This window comes from Culex quinquefasciatus, chromosome 3, assembly GCF_015732765.1.
Source record: "Culex quinquefasciatus strain JHB chromosome 3, VPISU_Cqui_1.0_pri_paternal, whole genome shotgun sequence".
Classification (NCBI taxonomy): Eukaryota; Metazoa; Arthropoda; class Insecta; order Diptera; family Culicidae; genus Culex; species Culex quinquefasciatus.
The window spans coordinates 107,593,019-107,619,286 of NC_051863.1; the positions used below are offsets into that span (position 1 = coordinate 107,593,019).

The 26,268-nt window shown below is 38.0% G+C and overlaps 1 protein-coding gene across 1 annotated transcript in view; it reads right to left on the minus strand.

The window, feature by feature from the left end:
• Positions 1 to 341: 341 nt before the first annotated feature.
• LOC6050815 (heparan sulfate glucosamine 3-O-sulfotransferase 5) overlaps positions 342 to 26,268 on the minus strand; it is a 42,818-nt gene continuing 16,891 nt past the window's right edge. The window contains exons 2-8 of the mRNA XM_038264077.1: positions 24,230 to 24,906; positions 13,340 to 13,517; positions 13,074 to 13,205; positions 12,691 to 12,906; positions 8,440 to 8,603; positions 3,855 to 4,048; positions 342 to 2,110 (exon numbers count right to left, since the gene is read on the minus strand). Coding sequence (XP_038120005.1) covers positions 1,887 to 2,110; positions 3,855 to 4,048; positions 8,440 to 8,603; positions 12,691 to 12,906; positions 13,074 to 13,205; positions 13,340 to 13,517; positions 24,230 to 24,543 — 1,422 coding nt within the window. The 5' untranslated portion in view covers positions 24,544 to 24,906 and the 3' untranslated portion in view covers positions 342 to 1,886. The remainder of the gene's footprint in view (positions 2,111 to 3,854; positions 4,049 to 8,439; positions 8,604 to 12,690; positions 12,907 to 13,073; positions 13,206 to 13,339; positions 13,518 to 24,229; positions 24,907 to 26,268) is intronic.

Genomic DNA, 26,268 nt, shown 5'->3' on the forward strand with positions numbered 1-26,268 from the left:
AACAAATTGCAAAATTATGACAATTTCGGGACAGGTCATACATACTGTTGGTTTTTACAACATTCAAACAAGTTGCATATTGTACACTTCAGCACTGTTATATTGGTAAACCTGCAACTTTTAATTCCCGTTAAAGAAAACCAAAAACCAAAGTTTGGGCAAATTATTCTAATTTTTATTATTATTTTTTTGAATTAGGCTGCAATTTATTCAGTACTTTCTGTATGATCAAAATGGACAATTGTCCATATAAAATAATCTTTTCTTTATGGAGTGTGGATATCCACCAACATCTCCTAATGTATATTTTTGCTTATCAAAATTTCAGAGACTTTTTTGTAGCTTGCAATAATACATGATATATATTTACATGTTATAATAACTCTATGGTTACACAAAACCTTTATTTATGGAACACCATGCGTCTCCATAATTGGAACGTTGCAACTATTTTTTAATGTTTATGTCCCTCGACTCTGACCAAACAAGGACAAAATGTTTTTGCGGTACTGTACATTGGAATTACACAAAAAAATAAAATATTTTTGAACGAGCCCAAAATGCACAATATGATTATAAACGCAGAAAAATGAATTTCTAATTGTTTCACGTTGAATAGACTCCTATCTTAAACTAATTTTCGACGTTTTCGAACAAACAAAATGATTTGAAAGTAAGCTTCATCATTCCCCATCGTATTCAAATTGTACATTAACATTTTTATCCCAAGTCACCAAAAAACCTACAAATTGCTGTTCACCGTTCGATTTTACTGATCTTTGTTTTGATAACAAAAAACACGCCAATTCAGGTTATTTACAAAACCATTTGCTCCATATTAAAAAAATAGATAAAATTTGCTAGATCACAGATTTTCATTGTTACTGAAAGTCATTCGATCAAAAACTAAGGTGTAATTTTAAACGCAATTTCGATGAAAACAATCAAATCTAAAATAAAAAAAAACAGAAATGCAAAACCAGCAGTTAATCGCTTCTCGTAACTGTCACACAAGGCACGCTGTTACAGCAAAATCTTGTTATACCAATTAAATTCAAATCTTCAACATGCCCGTTATAGCGGCCCTTATTTAAATTTAATGAGCCGTTGTTTCCATTTCCAACTGCTCGCGTGCGCCTTGCCACACCACAGAGTCTAATCTTTGTTTAGGTTTCCGTTAAATATAATTTCATCCAAGTTTCACAAAACGTTCCTATCCTCCCCTCTTGGCTCTTCGAAAGCGCCTCGTTACGCTCTCGACGGTATTATTCTAACGACGATTCCAGCAAACTTCGAATAACGGATAAATCTTGCCTTTATTTGCCATTTTCATCGCGCGTTCTCTCTCATTCGGTGGTTACTTTTGCCATTGCTGCTGTTGAATGTGAAAGCCATTTTCCACCCCAGTCTAATGACACCGTCTAGATATGGTGCCAGACAAAAACACCTTCTTCCGCGAAATCCGCTAAACCAACTTCCTGTAGACAATTCCACGTGGCCCCCGTGTCCGTCGACCTGCCGTGTGCCTTCCGGTGCCCGCGTAGTATTTACCAAAAAAGCACCCCCTGCGATTCAAAAATATTGATTTTGTACTAATTAATCCCTATCTAAAACGTTTCAAAAACGTGCGCTACTACTGAAAGCTTTCTTACTTTCCTGCTTGGATTTGGTTGCATGGTTTCTTCGCTGTTTTACGCTACGCGTCGGATGCTGAACCCGTTCGTCATCCTGGGATAGCTTTCTCTACTAATTCAGTTCAGCTTTACACCTACCTCTCGTGTTTTCGATCCTTGAACTATCCCGTCTACCCGTTTACTCATTTCAGCTTTTGTGCGATGCCCTCTGGAATCCGTTGGAGCCGGTGGCGTGACAGTGACAATGCTCTTCTACTCCTCCGGCCAGCCGAGGTCCTCGCCGACCAGTTCGTAAAATTTTTGATTGTGTTCGACGAAAAACTTGCGCAGTTTCGACACCACCACCGGATCGACCCGGGGATGCTTGCGGCCCTTCGTCTCCCGCAGGCACTTGTCGCCGGTTTCGTTGCGCAGACAGTAGAAACCCTTCGTCTCGTTGAAGTAGAAGTTATTGCTACCGATTCGGGGCTCGATTCCTGCAGGGACATGAAGAAGAAAAGAAAACAAATGTATTTTTAGCTGTTGAGTCATTACGGTGAACAAGTGCATTTGTTCTCGTGAACCTTATTTGTTGATTGATGATCACCCTCTTATCTCTTTTAGAAGAAATTCATTTCTCCTTATGCAATATGTAAAAAAAATATGTAAAGAAACATAAGATAATAAATGAAATTTTAATTTTCATTTTCATTTCATTCTTTTCTGCCGTTCTGTGCATAATTGTAATTGTGTGGTTGGTGTGTTACACAGCTAAAAAAAATAGAAAAAAATGTATTACATACAGTTTAACATTAAGTGCGTATAAGTTTTAAAATTACAAACAAATAAAAATAATATTTAAAAAAATCTGAGATTTTTCTCCAAAAAAAAAAACAAAGTAAACAGATTTTCTAAACGAAAATCAATAAAAAAACAAATGTAGAACTTTTTATAAAAATGTTTGCATACATATTTTCAATTTTTTTTTTATTATTGTTTTCTATAGTAAGTTTGAGTCAATTCCGAACAACTTTCTAAAACATAGCATATACAGCCTCCCCACTGTAGCCCTTGTTCTTTTTTCTCACGGATGGGTGCTGCGCTACTCTAGTTATGGTAATTCTTTGGATACCAAAACAGACAACAGAACAGACACAACTTTAGGATATAACTTCCGCTGACAAGGATTTCGTTTCTTTTGGCTTTTCATCCCCTGATATTTATAGTGATAATTACTACGATATCGATTAAATTGCTAATTAAATAAATCACGCAAGGTAGATACATACACATACCAGCTATTTTTAAGTCATCGTATTGATTAGACTCTAAACAGTCCAAAGAGTGTCGATTTTAAATTAGAGAGATTGAAAACATCAATTCAATTCTAACTTATGGCACAGAAAAACTTGTGAAACAATCGTTCTACCATCAAGTAACGCCCATCGCCGCCATTGATTGCATAACTTTTTCCATAATCGCTTGGCCTATTGCGACCCAATCCCATTCCTGTAGATACGTACGTTTACGAAAGCACAAATAATCATCAAATATCAATTATTTCGAGAGGAGTTGTCCAACAATTCCACTCTTTTTCCCACGTTCGCCCCCAAGAAGAACCTTGATTCCATAACGACCACTCACACCCAAACTTGTGCTCCTCCAATTGTTTCTTCTTTCCTTGTCTCTCTCGCTCTCTCCCAAGCAGACACACAGTCCAAGTGGGGAAAACTTGGTTCAAGTTGACACTCGAAGACCCCCGGAGGTGACCACTTCAAGTTTTGTCCCATCAAGATCAGGTCGGGCGGTCGCATGAACAGGCTGGCAAAGAGAGAAACTTTTGTAATTATTGGGCATTGCAAATTTATCACCCCTTGATTGGAATTTCGCAGAAAACAGAATGCTGAAAGTGGACCCACTCGTGACCAATTCTCCGAAAAAGAAAGTATTTTTACGAATGTTATTCGAATGATTTAGACTGCCAGGTAATCAGTTAAGAGGAATTCGGCAATAACAGTAATTATAAAAATAAGTTTAAGAAATTTGAATATGGTAAGCAAACATAAAGTTACAGATTAACCCCAAAGTAAAAGCACTTAATACATCGCGTCCCTTTCAGCTGATTTAATTTACTAATTTATGTCCGTTCATCACAAAAAACGATGGCCAGAAAAGTTCGCTGAAAACTAAACCAAAAATTACGCATCATCATCGTCTCGCCTCGACTCAATATTCACTCACCTAAAAAATCCTCGATCCGCCGCAGCTGTGACACCGGGTCCTCTATCAACTGGTCACCGTTGACAACGAGTAATTGCTCCCGCGAGAAGACCTCCAACCACCTGTGCACGTGGACGTGATACTGTGATATCGCCAGCGGTCGATACGCTTCGTTAACGGTTCCATTCGGCAGAATTGCCAAATCTTCAAACGACCTGCGTGGGCGCGCGTGGCACAAGAAAAGGAAGAAAGAAAAGAATAAAAAAAAAGTATTTCAGTATCGGAGAGTAAGATGTTGCAGGCGGAATATGATTTTCCTGTAAATTGAAATTAAATAACGTACAAATTATGCCCCCGGGTACGACCATTAGGCCATGCTTTGAAATATTGAAGTCCGCGTGAGCCGACACTTTTCTTCTAAATATAATCTGTTGAATTACCGTGAATAATGTATGAGCTAATGCTTTTCTTTGGAACTCCACTTGCCGAGCGCGCTGGCTAAAGTCACATTTCGCTGGAACTCGGTCGGCCACGGTTACTTCTGGGGTCGGTTTGGACGTGGGTGTGGGTTTGTGTATTTTTTTTGGGGGCGTTGTACATGGGCAACGAACGGAAATAGACTTATGGCCGATACATGGAGTGTCATCAACCGTGTTCCGTAACATGGTATAGAATGTAATTAGGGACCAACTAGCAATGTAACTGTCACAACTCAAGGTGGATAGCTCAATCAAATGTTTTTAGAAAATTGTCAGCTCTTCACGCAATACTCGTGTACTTGATCATTCAATTTTCCCAGAACTGGAAGGTTGCATGGTATACAAAAATTGAAAATTCTCGGAAAATGCTCCTACACACAGTCGACACACATCCAATCACGTTTCACCGCGGATACTGCTCAGCACCAGGTAAGCTTCTGTTTTCCATCACTCACGCCACAAAAGTGCCCTTAATAAGCTTTATTTAGTGCATAATCCGGTCGTCCCATTACCGAACCAAAAGCCGGCGATGATGGCGGTTTGTGAGCATTTTCCTGTGTGCGTTCGTTCTCAGTTTTATAGCTTCCGTCTCGAACAATCATTTTATTACTGGTCCGGAGCAGTGGTCGTCGTCCAAAACAAACTGCGGTTTGGCCTAACCTTGGAACCGGGTGGTATCGACCGACAACGACGACGCCGCCGCCAGGAGGTCATCAGTCGTTCGGCAGTCGTTCAATTGAATATTACATAACGTTGATGATTTTATTTTTATTTATTGTACGTTGCTGCTCGCTGACATTTGGAATGCGCCATAAAATTAATGCGCTTTCGTTAATATCAGCCAAACGACTGGATCAATGCCTAATCGAGCACAAACAATACATCAATGGGGTACATGTTGTCAACACGTTACGAAAAGAAACACGAATAAGCAATAAAATCGAGAAAATTCGGACCTGAGAATTGCAAAAGTAGATTTATTTACCCACACTGTTAAAAAAATAATAAAATTTGTTTCTATAAGGATTCATTAATTGAAAAATAGAAAATTGCTAATTTCCTGAATTTAACAAATCGTCAATTAAGTTTTCATAATTTCTTAAACTGGTATGCAAAAAAACAACTTGGTGTTAAGGTGATTTGAGGTGTTTAAAAAATCAAATCAAATTGTCATAAGGAAATGGTGATAGACTTTGTGTCAAAAAATGTGTAATATTACATAAGAAAAAGATGAACCAGTTTCTGGTGAATATTCATCAGGTTCACATTTTTACACATTGTAATATTACTTTAAAAAGAGGTAACCTATCAAATTTTCAACATTCCCAAATTCAACTTTTTTTTTTGCTGTGCATTGGCCTTGCCGTTCTCGATTGCAAGATTCCTACTCGAAACTAGGTGTCGAAAGGCTTGATTGTTGAGGCAATTGCAAACCTCTTCTTACAGTTAAGCTTCCATCCACTCCGGGATTCGAACTGACGACCTTTGTATTGTGAGTCCAACTGCCTACCAACGACTCCACCGAGACAGGACCCAGGGAGACGACTCTTACACCTGGACTGAGCTAACGACCTAACATTTCGGTTAGACCGGGCCAACATTTACTTCCCCGTCCGACGGACAAATCTAGTCTCGAAAAATGTCACTGGGAGCTTCTGGGATCGAAACCTGACTGGGTGAGAGGCAACAACGCTTACTCATACACCACGGTTCCGGCTGTTTAGGTGTTTCAACTTATCTAATTTTTCAGGAAAAACTAACATAATCCACCTATGTGGTTGATGCCTTCCTCACTTTTTACCAAAAATGAGTAATATGAGTGGTTTGGACACACATTTCAGCTTTTTTTAGTTCCAGAAAATAACACAGATATAACTTATGTGGTAATAACTCGAGACAGTGTTGCCAGATCTTCAATGTTTTGGACTCATTGGAAAGGCCTTTCAATTACCTAACCAACGATGGGTCGGATGATGGATCCGGACATTGTTTACATACATTTAAATGAGATCCGGCTACAAAAAAGTACATAAATATCACATAAGTAGTTATAACTCGAGACAGGGTTGCCAGATCTTCAATGTTTTGGACTCATTGGAAAGGCCTTTCAATTACCTAACCAACGATGGATCAGATGATGGTTCCGGACATAGTTTATATAAATTTGAGTGAGATCCGGCTTCAATAAAGTACATAAATATCACTTAAGTTGACATAACTCAAGACAGGGTTTGCCAGATGTTCAATGTTTTGGACTCATTGGAAAGTTCTTTCAATTACCTAACCAACGATTGGTCGGATGATGGATCCGGACATAGTTTACATACATTTAGGTGAGATCCGGCTTCAATAAAGTACATAAATATCACTAAAGTGGTCATAACTCAAGACAGGGTTGCCAGATCTTCAATGTTTTGGACTCATTGGAAAGTTCTTTCAATTACCTAACCAACGATTGGTCGGATGATGGATCCGGACATAGTTTACATACATTTAGGTGAGATCCGGCTTCAAAAAAGTACATAAATATCACTTAAGTGGTCATAACTCAAGACAGGGTTTCCAGATCTTCAATAATTTTGACTCATTGGAAAGGCCTTTCAATTGCCAAACCAACGATGGGTCAGATGATGGTTCCGAAACATAGTTTACATACATTTAGGTGAGATCCGGCTTCAAAAAAGTACATAAATATCACTTAAGTGGTCATAACTCGAGACAGGGTTCCAGATCTTCAATGTTTTGGACTCACTGTTAAGTTCTTTCAATTACCTAACCAACGATTGGTCGGATGATGGATCCGGACATAGTTTACATACATTTAGGTGAGATCCGGCTTCAAAAAAGTACATAAATATCACTTAAGTGGTCATAACTCAAGACAGGGTTGCCAGATCTTCAATAATTTTGACTCATTGGAAAGGCCTTTCAATTGCCAAACCAACGATGGGTCAGATGATGGTTCCGAAACATAGTTTACATACATTTAGGTGAGATCCGGCTTCAAAAAAGTACATAAATATCACTTAAGTGGTCATAACTCAAAACAGGGTTGTCAGATCTTCAATAATTTTGACTCATTGGAAAGGCCTTTCAATTGCCAAACCAACGATGGGTCAGATGATGGATCCGGACATAGTTTACATAAATTTAGGTGAGATCCGGCTTCAAAAAAGTACATAAATATCACTTAAGTGGTCATAACTCGAGACAGGGTTGCCAGATCTTCAATGTTTTGGACTCATTGTTAAGTTCTTTCAATTACCTAACCAACGATGGGTCAAATGATGGATCCGAATATCGTTTACGTGCATATAATTGAGATCCGGATATTTGCGAAAACACATTTTTATACATAACTTTTGAACTACTTATCGAAACTTCAAACAATTCAATAGCAATGTATGGGACCTTAAACCAAATCGAATGCAACTGGTTTGATCAAAATCGGTTCAGCCAGTGCTGAGAAAACTCAGTGAGAATTTTGGTCACATACATACATACACACACACATACACACACACAGACATTTGTTCAGTTTTCGATTCTGAGTCGATATGTATACATGAAGCTGGGTCTAGGAGCTTTTAATAAAAAGTTCATTTTCAGAGCAGGATTATAGCCTTACCTCAGTGAGGAAGGCAAAAGAGTACACAGAAAAAAATATTGTTAAGTAAAGCCCATTTAAGTGATAGTTATTTACTTGTGGCTTTGGTTAATTGTGATTTTTTGACGCATTTAGCAATTACTCAAGATTTTTTACATAAAATGAATTCTGTTGAAGGTGTTTGGGTTGTGTAGGAACCATTTTTAGAAAACTTTGCTGAACAAATCTCGTTCCTAGAACATATCCTGTAATTTTGGCAGCTGTCTAAACTTGAGATTTGTTTGTGGCCAAAAATAACCTCTCGAAAAATCAATCTTTCAATACAACAATCTCCAAAAATTCTAAATGTTTTAAAATCTTCCCTCCCAACGCTGTAGCATCCAAAGTGATATTTCATGAATATTTCAAGGCCATAATTTAATAACTTTTTTATACAGAATTTTAAGAATGTTTGTGTTTGTGTGAAGGCACGCTGAACTTAATATTTGAACATATGTGATTTAGTTCCTCTCAAACCTACCTCGACAGTGGCGAAGTGGAAGAGAGACTTTGTTGCTGCGGTAACGTCGCCGTCGCCGCGTGGCTCCGGAGCTGAGTGTAGTCCGATATCGCCCGTGTCACCGGTTCTCGCACGATTAGCAACAGCTTAATGGTGGCATTCATCGCCCGGACGCGTTCGGGGACCTGCAAAATAAATAACGATCATTAAGGGTTAACGTCTGATTCGATTTGCATTAAATTCAGAAAACTTGTTCGTTCTTTTTACATAAATGATAAATATATCGCATTGCTATTCTAAACAGTTTTAGACGTTATGCAATTGTCTTTCGAGGCTGATTTATAGCAATACCGATGGATAAAACTGAATTTTGTCTTTTTGATACCCTTCGTCTGGATATTGCTCTAACAATGGCTGGTAATGGCACTTTGAACCGCAACTGATATGAATAATAAGCCATGGTGTAGCCCAAAGCAACAGCACAGTCTGGCTGACTTTCGATTGTTTTCGGTTGGAGTGCAATCGCAACTGTTAATAATTCAACAACTGACACAACCTAAATAATGCAATTCGTGCTTTCCAAAGACAGAAGAACGAACAGTTCGCGTTGCACACTCGCAAATATAACGCTTTATTTGCAGAGCATTGTTCTGACGTCGTTGGATCAAATTCCTAAAATAAGGGATGAGAGCCCATGCTTGGACAGTTGGGCATTCGTTTGGGTTTGCTTTCTAAATGATTACATAAGGTCGCTAATGGTATAATAATTAGTGTAATTATGTCATAAAGCAGATCGTTTTATTTTTTGTAAAAAAAAAGTTGAGTTATCGACATCAGCTGACAATTTCAATGGAGACGCTTCGTTGTTCGTTTTTGTCGAATACCATGTTTAATTTATGTTCAAAAGACCAACAACAATGTGTCAAATTTCACGCAGTTCAGTACGCAAGCAAAACAAATAATCAACCCTCAATGAGTTGCAAAAGCGCGCCCAATTTCAGCAGCTGCCCAAGTGGCTTCAATTTCCCCATCATTATCACCGGCCGGTTCCCACCTCCCATCAGGAACCGACAGTCGCTCTTTCTGGCCAGTCACTGCCGGAAAATTATAAACAACACGAACCGGGGTACATACACACAATGGAAGGAGAAAGCAAAAATGGTACAACCTGTCCCACGCAGTTCGACCGTGGCCAAGTCACGGAGTTCAGTTTTTTTTTTTCAGTAAAGAAAGCATAAAAGGAGGAAAATCGAAGCTTCACTCACGTCCAAAGTGGTTGCTCCAAAAAATCGGTAACGGAATTTCTATTCTTCACCGATTGGTGGATGCGTGTAACGTGCATGCTTTGTGTGTGTGTGTGGTCACACAGGAATATGGCACTCATGCGGTTCGTGTTTGGAGAAAATTAACTTATGCAAAGGTCAGCGTTGAGAAAGCCACAGCCCTTTCGCTTCTTTCAACACAAAGTCTTCTTAAGAAAACATTTGTTATATTATTGCAAATTAAAATGTGATGTTTGTTTTATTGATTTAGTTAGTAAATCATTTCAAACAGCATACATAATGGATTCGTTAATTCGAACGAAACTGCATTCGAATCTGAAATTACTATCTGGATAAACACATAAATCAAATGACGAAACAACAAACCTGGAAATCGTCGAGTAATAGGGTTAAAGCTGGGTGATGAATAGAGAGAATGCGTAACGTGATTTTCGAATGACCCCTCTTTGTTTACATCTACAAAGAAGGATGCTATTCAAGCACAAGCATGACTTTTTTCTACTGGTAAATGAGCTGTTTTATAATCAGTGGTATGGTTTGGTATCAGAGAGAAGGGAAATAATAAATAATAATGAATACTCTTTGATGGTATGGATTGCTGGAAAATTGTGTGTGTTTTCAAGTTTCGATCGGTAAGAAGAGGTTTTTCTTTTTTACAGTGACAACTTCTGCGGAAGTGTCATTCTGCGATGTCGCAGATAAATTCGCTGGCTGATTTTGTAATTCTGCAACTTTTCCCGGCCCAGCGAAAAAACATCGCTTATTCTAGCGAAGTTGTTCCAACAATCAGAGAAGATTTTCACTAAATCAGTAGGTTTTCAAACGGAATCAAACAATTAAGACAGCTTCTGGATGGATACAACCGCATCGACTCCCTAAAAAACTTCCATTCATGATTGTAAAAAATGACAATCTCGCCTTCAACTTTCATAAAAGATTTCTTGACTTCAACTCCAGGTCCTCAAAAGCCAATAAAATTTCATTCTTGCAAAAAAAAATTAATGATCGATAACAATACTTTCTACTTTTGGCGAACAGTAAATTGGTTCCACTTTGACAGTTCAAAATTGAGGCCGTTTTGCGGACCACTATTCAGCACCCAGGGTTAACGCACAGAGTGAACACTGGTATTTAATGTTTGTTTCCACTTCACGATACATCGCAGGAGCATCGCACCACGTTGAAGTGTAAACATTAGTATGTTTAATGTTGTAAGGCTTTGAAACTTGAGACAAAACACCCAAAGTACAAGGTTAAGAGTTCTCTCAAATCATATTGAAAGCCTTTAAGGCGGTAGAAGGTGTCCTTCATTTTTGGGGCAATGACTGTCAATGATGGTTTTGAATTCAGAGTCCAGAAATAGTGAATTGAAATGAAAAAATAATCACGATTTGTAAAATACTTCCATAAACAATACAAAGAAAACCATTTTTTGGTTGATAATTTTGAATCAAGATTTGAATGGTTTTGTCTAAAACAAACATGGCCGCCAAATGACCGACCGGGAATGATGCCTTCCAGAGCCTTAATAAAATCCGGTGAATTATGCCACCAACTCACCCCAATACAAATGTGTTCATCTGTTCATTCGTTAATTGAAACAATAAATCTCAGCTAAGTGACTTCTTATCACACCAAGCTTTCGTGGCCGGGGCAGTTAAGTCATTGGGTTAGTCTGTTAGAGGTATCTTGAGCGATTCCCATAGTCAACAATTTTTGCGATTTTGTTTCAGACGGGTGATATTTTTTTGGAAGTGAACTCAAGATCACTAGCATGCACAGGGTGGGGCAACTGCCCCACCATCCTCAGAAATTTGTTCTAAATCTGGGCAGGGGGTGTCCACAAATGTCGAAATTTTCGAAAAGTCCATATTATTGTCCCACCTTTCTCAAAAATCTGGACACGCTAGTGCTCAAGATCATAACTTTCCCGGTCATCTCAAGCTTGATTCTCTTTATCCTTAAACGTTACCATTATCCTCCCGGCTCGCGGCCATGATTCTTTTAGACGATTGTTGCCCTGTTTAAGGTGCATGGAAAATTGTAGGGCCTCGTGGCGCGGTGGTTAGCGGCTTCTGCTGCCGATCCCTAAGTTGCTATGGGGCGCGGGTTCGATTCTCGCCTTATCCTCCTGGCCTTCTAACAGATGAGGAAGTAAAACGTCAGTCCATTTGCGTAAAAGAGGTTTTGGGTGACTCACCACACATAATCTTCGGACGCCTAGAAATGAGCAGAAACTTGCAACAGAGACCACAAAAGACCCGGGGATTACTTTGCTTTTGGAAAATTAAACATTATTAAATATTTAAATAATGTACAATCTTTTAAAAAAACCAATTATTAGGGATTTGTTTACATAACAAGAAATAAATATGCAGTTGTTAAATACACAAATTAATAGATCTTGTAACTTCGTAATAAGCTTCAAAATTTAAGAACAGGACAATCATTAGGTCAATTGCCTATTAATAAGACATCCTAATCCGTCAAGTAATTTCCGAAAATTGAGTAATATTATTTTGCATAACGTTGAGCAGGAGTACAGGCTATGCTCGAAAGATGAAGCTAAAACGAGTTGTTGGCGAATGGCACTAAGGTCTCGTTACAAACTTGCCGAGATTTGTAAAATTTACATCAAATTGAGACAGATGTGAGCATAGGGATTATAGACAGAGATAAAAATATCCCAAGGTCATAAAGTTTACGAGCACATTCAGTTGACCATAGCTTTAAATTGGATTTCGTCAGCAAAGTACAATGGAATACTTCTCCAACAGCAAAGAAGAATGTCGGAGCACATAAATTAACCTTCACCGGCCCCGGCTCCGTTCAGAAGACAAGTGGGATTTAAAATGCTTATCAGTGCCCGAGGCGCGACAGTTACGTTGAATTTTAAATCGATTCCACGTGAATGTCTGAAAGGACAAAGCGCAGAAAACCACAAAAATAGAACCCTGAAAAACGGCACGAACCCCAACTGTACACTCACCTCGGGTGTCACGAAGTAGCTGGGACTTTTCTCGATGGTAATCTGTCCACGGAACGAGTGGGGCATCTTCTTCCGGTACCACTCCAGTCCCTTGAGATAGTTTTCGTCGCGGTCGAAGAAATGGATCTCGCCCGCCGCCTTCTGAATCCTTGGGTGCAAGTACAGCATCTCCAGCAGGGCACGTGTTCCACATTTCCTCACCCCGATTATCAAACACTGGTGGGTGTTCCGGTGTGGACGCCCAATTACGTGTTTTTTTTTTGTTTTGTTGGAATTAGTGAGCCAGGGGAAATTCGAGCAGTTGAAATGGAAACAGAGAAAGGAAGCACATTTTACGATATGAGTGCAATTTCCAACAATAAATTCAACTGCCAATAAATTACCTGCGGAAGCCTTCTGCTCGTCTTGGGAAAATGGATCCTGTTGGGGAACACCACAGGATGATTAATCACCGGTGGATTCGGAATGTGATTTGTTAATATGGCGATCTTGTTTTCGGATATGGCCGTTGCAGCCTGAAATGGAACGGAAATAAAGTTAAGTTGATGTAACTGTTGAGTTAAAAAAGATTTTAAGAAGAATATTTTTTCTGTTCAATAAGATTTTTTTCTATTTTTTAAAACACAAATAAAAACTCTATACAACTCACCTGAATGCTGTAGACTGCGCTGTCGTACAGAATGTGAAACGTAAGAAACAAAGATAACAACATAACCGATAAGAATAAAGCCGCTAGCTTAGGACGGGATACGCCTACGACGAGGACGCACTCTGAGTGGGAAGATTCTGGTGGCCCGATGGGCCTCATAGCCGTTTTGGGTAACCATCTGAAATGGAAACAGAAGTGAAAGGAAACATAGTTTTTTAGTTGCAGAATTAGCCCAGAACGACATTTTGATTGATACAGTTCCAGGAAGGGCTTTTGCCAGTGTCAGAAACAGTTTTGCAATCAATTTTATTTACATTCATCACACAGTTGTCCCAACTTAATTAAGAGGGAATAGAATAGATAGATACAGATTTTCAGAGCAGGTAGCTTGGGATAATTTTCGAAAAATGTTTCTGCTCATGTCTCATTTTCTTTATTTCATAATATTTACAAAACTCGCACTTGCAGGGTGTTAACAGACTGAATTTCATTTTGTTTAATCCATTTCGTTGTTTAAGCATTACTTGTGTAAAATTACTATCTTAAGCTGAGATGTGGACTACCTTTCAACAGCACATTAATTGGGAACAGAGTTTTGGTTGCTTAAAGCCCTTTTTCATTACGCTATCCGGGGTATGCTGCGCTTTAAAAACAATAATAAATATTTTTTCTAATGCGTAACATAAAAGTTTAGTTTAACCTTTTACGCACAATGAGTCAATTACATGTTGGTCATTTTTACATTTTTGAGTTGAAGAAAAATAACTCACGTCTTTTTATCTGTGCTCAACGACTATTACAATTGATCCAAAAAAAATCAAATTAAATTTGTCATATCTAATAACAACCACTGTCATGTCAATCAAGTGGAAGTTGCACAACGCCACACAGAAAATCAACAATGTTTGCCAATTTCAGCACATTTAGGTTGGGGTGAAGGTGCAACAGACTGTGTAGCAAACACAACAATAACCAACCGCACTCTTCGTCTTCTTCCTACCAACTGCTCAATACCTTCGGGCCACGTGCAACAAAATTCGAGACTTGGAACGGAACGAGGACGGCGATGACGAACCAAGCACACATGCATGTATGTATCCATATCACAAACATGAGCAACGTGTTGCTCCTGAAAAAGCTAAGCCAGGCCCAGGTCATTTGAATGCTATGCTCTTGTTGATGGAGCAAGTCGTTTGGTGGATGTGCAACAATTTAATGCAGGCTAATGCTACACATAGTGGTTGCGTTGGACTTGTTATCACCATACTCAGTTAGGAATATGAACACTTGACGAAGTATAGAAAACTTCAGAATAATGAGTAAAACTAGAGTTCACCTTACTATTTGAATACCGACTGTTAAGTGCACACCTTGGAATTATTACCATATACAAGTGTAACGGAAGGTAATATGTGCATAATTGCATCACGAACCACGGCTGTTGCTCCCAAACCAAGCCTCACAATACAAGCACATTCCATTTTTGGACGAATCAGCTGCGTGCTTCGTCTTGGTCCGTGCATACAATAATTGAATTCCTACTATGTACGACCACACGTATCGGCAAGGCCCACTGACTGGAACTACATGACTCACGTGTACTACTTGCATTCACATGCAAATCCAACTACCCAACACAAACTTCGCCAGCGTTGTTCAGAACCCGACATCAATTTGTTGCACTGTACGTGAAAAAGGGGAAAAGTGTCGGCACATTAGGTTTTAACAAAATCATTCGTTTCTGCATAGTATTACAAGACTTGATTCCCTAGGTGTGCGGAGCTTGATCCTAAATATCACCATGATACTAAAATGTGTGTAATAGAATTCTAGATGCAACAAATTCTGGGTAATGTGCATCATTAAAAAGGAATTAAACCTGTAAAATCAGTGCGTTTAGGTATTTGCATTTATCGAGCACCTCAACGATTTTTTGTAATTTCTGAGATAAGTGCACATGAAGTATAACTGTATCACCTAAGTGGTCATAGACACGTTTGGAAGATTGTTTTAGTACCTCAGAAAAGTATATAACTTGAAACATTGAAACAGGGCTGCCATATCTGCAATTATTTGTATTCGTAGAATTACTTTTTCGATGACAGTTTGCAGAGCAGCTGCTGCAGTAAGTTCTGAGAAAAGGTTGCCAGTGTTGTTGAGGAATCTTATTTTGATTATTATTTCGCACTGGTACGCCAAATGGATCTCCAGAACTGGGTGTACTCATGGGTTCATTTCCCAAAATGATCACCGTTCAAAAAAAGTGTCGATACCAAGACCGTCGGCATATTGAATCGCGCCTTTACCGTATCGGCCACCATGGCTCGGTGACTTAGTGGCGGTTATTTGCCCATATAAGTCAATGGGATGAACTGTTTCAATTATGTGCCCAGAAAAAATGACCCCCAGCTCCACAAATGGAAAAACTGTTTTTTAGTTTATTTTAAGCATATGTGCCAATTTTGAGAAAAAATTGGTCAATATTAACCCATTGATATCCGAGCCTTAAGTTGATGAAAAAAAAAGCTTTTCATACGAAAATGACTTGATCGAATCGCTAATAACTTTTCAGGATCGAGTTTTACAGCTTTTGTATGTTGTTCAAAGTTGTAGAGAATTAAATTTTCTATAAGAATCACACTTTTGGGAATATTTGATGAAGTAGCGCTCCGTGCAGACCAAACCTTAAAAAAGTTCGAGTATCAGTGGGTAAATGTTGACCGATTTTGCTCATGTTTGGCTCAGAGTCCTAAAATAGCTCAAGGAACAATAACGTCATGGTTCGAAATCCGGACACTTAGTAGCATATCATTTTTGTTATAGCTGGCAAATAATCATGTAATAAGTTAGAAATGTAGAAATATCATCAGGAGGTAGTAAAAACAGTTAATATAAAGAGAATGCATGCAAAATATGTCTTTTCTAACCATTTTTCCTCAGAATTTCCAAATCAAAATGACTTGTTGTGCTTCGAATCCCGGACACTGATGAATGTTGATTCGAAATCCGGACACTTTTGATTCGAATTCCGGACACTCGATTTTACTTATGAATCGCACAAATTTGGGCCGAAATTTTAGTGAATGTTATTCTTTAGGTCTCAAATAAGATGTTAACATCAAAACAATCGATATTTGGTATAAAAAGTTGCTAGAATTTAAGAAAACCAGAACCAAAAATTTCTGCTTTGCCTTCCCGGTGCTTCGGACGCCTATGAAATTTTTCAGCAGAAATGTTTCACAGTTTTGGTAATCACATGATTTAATTTATTTTAATTTTTTTAGCATTGGCCACAGCGTCCAAACATTTTTGAAATGAAAGTTGATGTTAGAATTCATCAAACAACACAGTTTAGGACACATTCTCCGGCAATGTACACCTTAGGATGAAATTTTGAAAAGCGTGTATGAGCTATTTAGATATTTTTCCTCGATTCTAGACTACTTGAAGCTTCAAAAATCATGGTTTTCATTAATTGATCATTTGAATATCATTTTGTACAAGTTCGTTAAGTGATGCATCAATTCGTGATAAAATCATCGTTTTAAAACATTTTTCTTAAAACTCCTGGTTTTCAGCGAAATAAAATCCAAAAATTATTCTATTCATTGCATTTTGTAGGTTTTTAAATGTACTAAACGGAAATGTCATGGATTTGCAGTTTATCTAAAGTTAAGTATTTTTTCAAACTAGTGTAAGTTTACCATTTTATTGCGTTGCAACGTCACGAAAAAGGGACAGTTGTTTATGACAACAGATAACTAAACATTCAATCATTTTGATATATTGGATGCTCTTTGTACTTGGAAAGAGCTTTCAAATGCAACCTAGAGCGACTAAATTGGTTGTCTAGATCCAAAGTTACAACAGGTTTAAGTTTGCGTTGCAACGTCACGAAATTTTAAATCATATTGGTCACATGGCAAAAAAGGTGTATGCGTAGTTGGTTTTTGAAGATAAAAGGATACTAAATATTGTATATTTTTTATATAATGTTTCCGAGCATATTTACAGAAGAATTGTATATGGGTCATTCACAAATCTCGTTACTTAAGTTTGTATGCAACTCGATAAAAGCAGGTATTTTATGAAACTTGTTGAACAAATCAAAATTGACCGATGTTCACAAGGGGGGAAAATTCTAAAATTTTCTAAAAAGTAATCACGTGGTTACTGGATGGCCCCTTTATGATAAACTGATTTACGTGAGGGTTCATTCTAATACAACGCATTGATTTTTTTATCCCACACCCTTATGTAGGCCAAATTACAGTGACATTAACTAAACAATAAAAATCACGTGATTTGATTGTTTTCTATTTTTACAAACTTTTGTTACTTTGTTGTTGGACGAACCCTTACCTAAATAAGATGTATGCAACGTTTAGTTGTTCGCAATTCAAAATGTTATGTTGCGTAGGTTAACAGTTTTATTGTTTCCTCAAATTTAATTTAAAAAGCACAAAAGTCAACAAAATAAGTTACGTTGTTTGCAGATCACCCCTTAGGGGCCATCAACAATCGATATGGGCACTTTCTTGTAAATTTCAGCCCTCCTGAAAACTTGAAGCTCCTTCTCCCTTTTAAAACTTCCACGTGTTTTATAAATTGCTCAAAACCATTACAATATTAAGGGAGCGTTCTTGCATTACGTAACAAAACATTTTTATTTTTAGACCCCCTCCACCCCCTGGTAATACATTTCCTATACATTTTTTTTGTATAAATCCGCAAACGCCCCCTCCCCCCTCCTTGATATTACGCCGTTACGTAATGCATGGACGTCCCATTACATGGATAGAGGAGGGAAAAGTGGGGAGGGAGGTGTCCTTAGTGATAATGGAATAATACAAATATTTATTTTTACATTGAAAACGCTTTGGAAAACTTCGTAAATTGTACTGCTACTGTGAAAGCGGTATAGGGGGAGGAGGGGGGGTCTAACATGGGCGGACCAATCATTTCACAAGTCCTTGTACTGTCTATTAATGCCTTATAATAAAATCTTAACCTACAGTTGTTCAAACTAACAAAAACTATGATTTATTTTGAAACTAAAATTTCGTGACGTTGCAACGCAACGAAAAACCCTGTTTTCAAAAACAGAGCGTTGCAACGTCACGAAATGTAAGTGGTCTTTAAAAATCGAGGTTTGAATTTTTCGAAAAACTAATGATTGCATTCAATTTTTTGGCCAATTTTACACTAAAAATGGAAGAAGAACTCCAAATTTGTCGTTTGACAGAGCAGAGTTATTGGCGAAACATCAATTGGGTCAGGATTGAGAAAAAGTCACGCGTTGCAACGTCACGCTACATATTCCCCTCTCAATAATAGAATATTCGCTTAAAATAATGTTTCAACAATGTTTCTTATAGGAAATTTAATGTACTTTCCGAATCTGTAATAACATATGTACCTTTTCAATGTATTTTTTGAGTTACAGCCTAAATACTGAAAAAAGAAAAGTCAAAGCGTTGCAACGTCACGGCGGAATGTGTCTTAGACAATAATTATGGGAACTTATATCCACATAATTGATAAAACAAGAAAGGCCGTTTCAGCAATGTCGTACCGCCCTTTCAAATGTTGCTCCAGATAACGTCATGAATTCTCGGACGCTTCGAAACCCGGACACTTTCAGCAAGTGTCCGGGTTTCGAAGCGTCCGGGAATTCGAATCATGACGTTATCTGGAGCAACATTTGAAAGGGCGGTACGACATTGCTGAAACGGCCTTTCATTACACGCGTTTAAATGGGACGAAAGGCCGTAAGAGCAATGTCGTACCGCCCCTTTCAAATGTTGCTCCAGATATTCTGGGCACCTTAATAGGGACGTGGCGTTACATCGTGCTGCCATCTGGTTTTTGTTAAGTGCAAGAGTGGAAAAGTGCTGAGTCATCGTCTAAAAATAGACGGCGTCCTATCTCGCCCAGCAAAATGAAGTCGATAAAGTAGTCGGTTTCGATGGAGAAAAAGTGGAAAACGGGGTTTAAAAATAGCGACGCCATCCCCCTATGAACACGCGAGAGTATAGAGCTATCTAAGCCCGATCTCACACACACTAGCACACCATTTGTTTTGCTGGCTGGTACAAATTTTAACCTCACTTTTTTGTGTACGTACACGCAATACATGCGCACGTAGATAACTCTATAGACCTCTCTCGCAAAATAGTACTTTCCTCACGTTACTTTTCAGGAGGACTACCCGCTCGGTCTTTGGGTGTAACTAACATAGTTCTCATACCGATATGTGAGATCCGACTAAAACATTCGTTGCATACACACACATACACAGATATTTGTCCAGTTTTAGATCCACAGTCGATTAGTATACATGCTGGTGGGTCTCTGAGTTCATCTAAGTTCAGTTTTAGAGCAGGATTATAGCCTTACCTCAGTGAGGATGGCAAAACGTACCAATGGCACCACGCATCTCCAGCAAAATGATTAGAAGGTACTTTGTTTTATGGAAACGCATGGTGCTTCACGTTCATTAGATGTACTCGAACACGAGATTTTTCCAAAAAAAAAGGTGATTTCACTTAATTTTATGCCAACTCTGCAGTGGTTTCGAGCAATGAGTGAAATTAGTTAAGTCAAAACGGTAATGAAATAATCTCACCCAACTTTTGCCTAGGCCTGGTGCTAATTGGGCCAAATACCCCTTATACCAACTAGGAGCACTTTTTATTTTGATCCTGCTGATTTGACGTGAAATTGTAAAGGCAGCATTGCTTTTCCTTCCCATTTTCCCATACAAATTAAGTTGATGTCAACGAAACCAACATGTTGACACTCAATTTCCGCCATGTATTGTGGGTCGCGCTGGTGCAAGGAACACAACGTACCCAATCAGTACGGAAACCAAAAAAAAAAACTTGGCATTTAATCAGAATTGTGAACGAGCCCTTTTGTGAGTATAAATTTTCCCAATACTTTCCACAGAATTGATCTACGGTACGATTGCAATCTGGTATAATCACTCGACTTCCTAACTTCATTATCAATTCGTGATTTTAATTTCCTGCGTCGAGATCTTGAGCCTCAAAATGTTCATGCACTATGCAATCATCGAGCACCGATATCGATTTCAAGCCATGGCACGACCCCCCAGCATGTCGATATGCCTCTGAAACTTGATATATTTTCACCTGACTTCTTCGAACCGGACTGCCGGACTGCATACCCACACCACTGGCACCGACTGGCACCGGCAAGGAAGCCATCACCAGAGCCCGCCTTTCCGCAGTGCCAAACCGAGGTGGTTGATAAATGTGCATCGGGAGGAAAAACCCAATCGAATGGGCTTCCGGAAAATGAATTGAAAACGGTCTCTCCTCTATATCGACATTGTATTTTGGAAGCTTTCCACGTGGTGCTAACTTCGTTTTTGGAATGAGAAAGGAAGGCAGTTTCCCTGGAGCATTAACAAGTTGTCGACCGCTGTCGGTTGCTGGTGGTGGCACCACAAATAGCCGCTGACTAACCACGTGGCAAGCAGGAACAAAAAAGTGCAATAAAAAATCGTCAGCCCATATGTTGCACGCTATCAGTAGAAGTGAAAATTGTCGTCACGTTTGAAGGGAAAACTTGGTCGCACCCGTTTAGTAAAATGTTAAACAAAATCTTATGATTACTCATCCAAGAATATTTTACGTGCATATTTTTTTCAGATGATTAGACAGGGCCGCGAGATTTTTCTAATTTTTTTATTGAGGCTATCCGTAATACACATGGTCACTTTAACCCTTTCCGGCCTGATGGGTCATATATGACCCAAAAAACAAAATTTTCAAAAGTAGCCTATAATTTTCGTATGGTCCTCAGGATCATTTTCCCATCATTAACTAAAAAAATATTTTTTTGAAAATTCAGGCCTGAAAGGGTTAAGGGGGGAGTATTATTGTGTTGAAAAATAGCTTCCCATAGCATCGTAGCTTGGAAGGCTCGACGTCGAGTGGGGTTGTCAGATCTTCAATCTTTTGAACGCGTTGGAAAGGTCAAATACCTTTCTAACAATATATAGCATGATGGGTTTTCTTACAAAAACCACCCTTTTTTACAATATTTCAAACTCTAGCCAAATCGTTTTTTAGCATAACTTTTGAAGTACTTTTCTAAACATCATAATATTAACTAGGGTCTTGTGGGACCCCAAGACGAATCGAATGAGACCAAAACGGTCCAAATCGGTCCAGCCAGTCCGGAGATAATCGTGTGTATATATTTCGGTGCACGGACACACACACACACGCACAGACATTTGTTCAGAATTTGATTCTGAGTCGATAGGTATACGTGAAGGTGGGTCTAGGAGGACGAATTAAGAAGTTCATTTTTCGAGTGATTTTGTAGCCTTTCCTCATTGAGTGAGGTGAGGAAGGCAAAAATGCCTAAAAGGAGTGAAAATGACACTTGTGTACAGGGCTGTGGAGTCGGAGTCGGAGTCGGAGCCTGAGTCGGTCGAGTCGGGTCTTTTTAGGGACCTGGAGTCGGAGTCGTCAAAACTCGAACAGTTGGAGTCGGAGTCGAAGCTGGAGTCGGCTAAATTTTTATGAGCCGGAGTCGGAGTCGGAGTCGGAGCCAAACATTTCTGATATCCCGGAGTCGGAGTCGGAGTCGGAGTCGGAGTCGGAGTTATCTAAAATTCAACAAAAATATGTGTTTTTCATTGTTTATTGTTGTAATTGTTGTAATGCAGGTTAATTCTCAAAATTTCGTATATTTTCAATTGTTTTTTGAATTGCATGCACTGCGTTGCCCTTTTATTTATTTTTTGAAAGAGATTTATCAGGTGCCATTATGTTTTGAAGCATTTTTATTTATTGTGATTGGAATGCTTTAATTGTGTTATTTCACTATGATCATTGAAATTGATAACCTGTTAATCCTCTCTTACCCAAGAATGTAGTATCATAACTAAAACAATTAACAATATTGGATTTGTAGTCAGAAATATTCAATTGATTCTTGACTGCTTTTTTTGCTTATATTTTTGTGCCCTTTCAATTCAAATTCGACCAAATTAAATCCAGTTTTTTTTAAATTACATATACAGTCATCTTTTACCCCTATAGCGAATGTATTTGAAGTTCTAAGTAAATATTTTTAACGAAAAAAGTTGCGAGGTACATAAAAAGATTGAAAATAATCGGGAAACTCTTCCATCAAATTATCAACGATTATAAAAATCTATTAATTGGAACTCAACATGTCGCATTTAAAATATTTGAAACTGACAAAAAATATCATATAAAGTTCCCACTTATTTTGAAATAATCATTGATTATGGCAAATTAACCGATTATCTTAATGTTTTCTATTTCTATCCAAAAGTGTTTATCCTTGCAAACTATGTTGATATCGTTGCAAATTATCATTGAACAAATCTCAGAATTTAAGTACCGAAAAAGAACCAATAAAAAATATATGAAAAATAATTATAGGACTTTAATTCATTTATAAAATGTGATTCAACCGGTATGAATTTTGTCATAATGTAAATGTCTCACGCCAATATGACGCAAGGTGACTATCATTGAAAATCAATGAACCTAAAAAAAATCTTATTGGAAAGGTAGTTCAAGGGGTCCTTTTGAAATATCAGTGACCTAGGAAATATTTTACCTGAGGATTTTTGTGTTTTTTTATTTTTTATTTTAAGGTTTTTCATATATTTTGATGGAGGCGCACGATCGTTTATAAAGCTTCGTTCTAGGTGAAGATTCATGATTTATTGCGCGTCTTCTTTGAAATATATAGGAAATTTAAAATTAATTGAAAAAATCCTTCCTCTAGGATATTTTTAAGGTCACGGATATTTGAAAAAGACCCCTTCCACGAAGCAAAGATATAGGTACAATAATTTACAATAATAATCTTCTTCAGCGAAGGCGTGATGTCCATGTACTTCTTAATAAAAATCAATGAAGCTTTAAAAAATAGTTTCGTTTAAATTTGGTATTAAAAAACCAAGTTGACTTTGATAGTCACTGTGGTTCTTATAAATGTTAGTCTACAAGTGAGCAAATTGAAATTATGATTATGATGATCGATTGATCATTAAGGCTAGGTTTCTTTTCATGAGTATTAAAAAAAACAATTAAATATTTAAATTCATCAGCCTTTAATAAACTAAACGTAAATTTGAAGTTAAGTTAATGAATAAAAAAATACTTAAAAATGCCTTCAAATCTGGAGATATTTGTTGATTTATGGTATAATAACGTATAAAACTTATAACCTAGAAACTTTTTTTCCATTTTTTGATTCGAATTTTCTTTCCTTGAGAAAAACATGAAACTAAGAGAGTATTTAAATAATCGTATTTATCATTGGTTTCAAAATAATAGTTAACTAACTTTTGAAATATTGAAAAATACGTGGAGTCGGAGTCGGAGTCGGAGCCAACAACTTATTGAAAGCTGGAGTCGGAGTCGGAGTCGGTTGGAGTTGAAAGCCGGAGCCGGAGTCGGAGTTGGAGTCGGAGTCGTTTGAAACATGACCCGACTCCGCAACCCTGCTTGTGTATCTCAAATTCCAAATTTAGTCCGATTTGCTAAGCAAAAATAGGGGAAATATGCCCATTCTAATCACTCTAAGCCGTTCGACCAATTCTCATCACTTTTCCGTTTTCCAATATTAAATCAACATTTTCAGATGTTTCAACAATGGAGAGTTGCTTGCTCACTTTTATTTGAGCTATTCATTACTTTGGAACAGTCAAAAACACTTTATGAAAGCTGTAATTCATGATCAAAGTGCTGATAGGCCGATAATAGAAATAGGCTGAGAAAGGGTATAGTTCCCCTAATTCAATTAAAATTGATTGTCTGTTCCCATCTTATCTCATTCCAACTCCACAGCCAACATCATCAAACTTACAGAATGTCCAGTGGCAACGAAACGGAACAATCCCTCAATTGATCACCGCGTCGTTTTGTGGGCATCGGTGTGAGCAGCAGAAACGATCTCCTAGGTCCATCTGCTGGCACCACGAGGCTGCATCGGGCATTGGGTTGCAGATGGCAGCACTGAACTGCAGCCCCGGCGGCGGAGGAGCCGGGAGCGTTGGCGAAGGTGGAGCAGCAGGTGGCGGGATGCAATTTGACGATTGATTTTTTCACTTCTTCTGATTCTTCTGTTTTCTTCACTGCAAACCCACTTCCAACTTTCAGCTCACATTCACACATATACATCAATTTACAGAACACTTTCCACTTTTCCTGCCTACAGCTTTTCCCATACCGCTTAGATAAAAACTTTTGCCCAGCACACTCGCTTCTTGCTGTTGGAACACGATTCTCCTCTTCCTTCGGCAGACTTTTACTGTACACTACTTACTCGCACGCTCTCGATTCCAAAGCCACTTTATCTGATATGTATTGGATAGATGAACTGTGTTGATACTAGTTCATCGATTTTAAAATTACTTGCCCTCCTACTATATATCTCTCTCCCACACTTACGATAAATTCTTACACTACGTTTGTATAGAAACGACGAGGCATTCGATATGATATGTATTCGTACACTGCCGAGGCAGAGTTTCCTCCGTTAACCTGAAAAGAGATAGAAGTGAGAAAATGGATTAGTTTTGAGATCAATCGTTGACTGAGTACTGTTTACGATCGAAAGAAATCATCAAGCGCTTTTTAATTACGTTTAAAGCTCCGTCCGGAAGTAGTTTTTCAATATTAAGGAACTTTGTTTTGATATTGCAATTGAAAATTAATTCAATGAATTAGTCAATTTATATGACCCATTAAGAATATCATTGGGTCATACAAAAATGTTGAAACTTGTATGACTCAATCTAACCGCTCACACCCAATGTCACCTCTGATGGTGGTAACTAATTATAAGAAATAAATATTTAGAAAGCACATAAATTTTGATTTTGCTTTAAAAACAACTTATTTTTCTTTTTATCCCCTATCGTTGCAATTTTAGTATACTTTTTCACATTTTTTTTCTACTCTTTGTAAACCTTTAGTTAACAGCAAAAATTGTTCCAAAATTAATTATAATGAAACACACTACTGAAAAAACTTTAAAACTCTATTATGTATTATATTGTATTGTGAACTTATTGTAACATGATAATTCACCAACAAGAACGAATTAAATTGAATTTTTAAAACAAGGTTCATGATGCTCGGTTGAAAGAATCCAAATTGATTGCCCAGTGCTGACCAAATCGCTTGAATCGTCAGCCTACATCAATCGTGAGCGAAGGCCATTCGCAACATTCCAAAAATTCATGAATTTTGAATTTTGGGTTCAAATATTACGCACAAAAGTCCGACTGATATCAAAAATCGGATCCAGGGACTAAAATTCATACGACCTATTTACAATCCGTACATTTGGTTGCCTGATTTACACCATAGAGTTTTATTTTGGTGTTATTAAATACAAAAAAAAATGTTACCCTACCCAACTTCAAGCTTTCCGTGCTAGAAAACAATTATTTGCATTATATATCAAGAGGGTAGCCACCAAATTTGGTACTTTTTTCGTTCCCTACAACATCACCAGCTCACCACAGTCCGTGTGGTAAAACTCCAAGGACAATTCGGTTGTGTGTGGTCGGGAAAAATGAATGAACTTCCAACACTGCAGCAGTGGCACTGCTGCCTGGTCGGATGGTCACACCTTTTTCTTGCTTTTGACTGAACCAACATTACCTCCCTGCCTTTCGAAATTACTTTCCCCCTTCCTTTATGGCTTTCACAACTTTTACTAGTGCCACTACACCCCCCCTTAACCGCTTATCTGTCTCATTTGATTTTTTTTTCTTAGTTAATTATAATGCAGGTTATTTTCTCATTATTTTCACATTCATCAAAGATTACACATTTGTGAAATTTTCATTTTTTTAACGCGAGCTGTAGCTGGATCCTGGGTCCTGCAAATGGGAC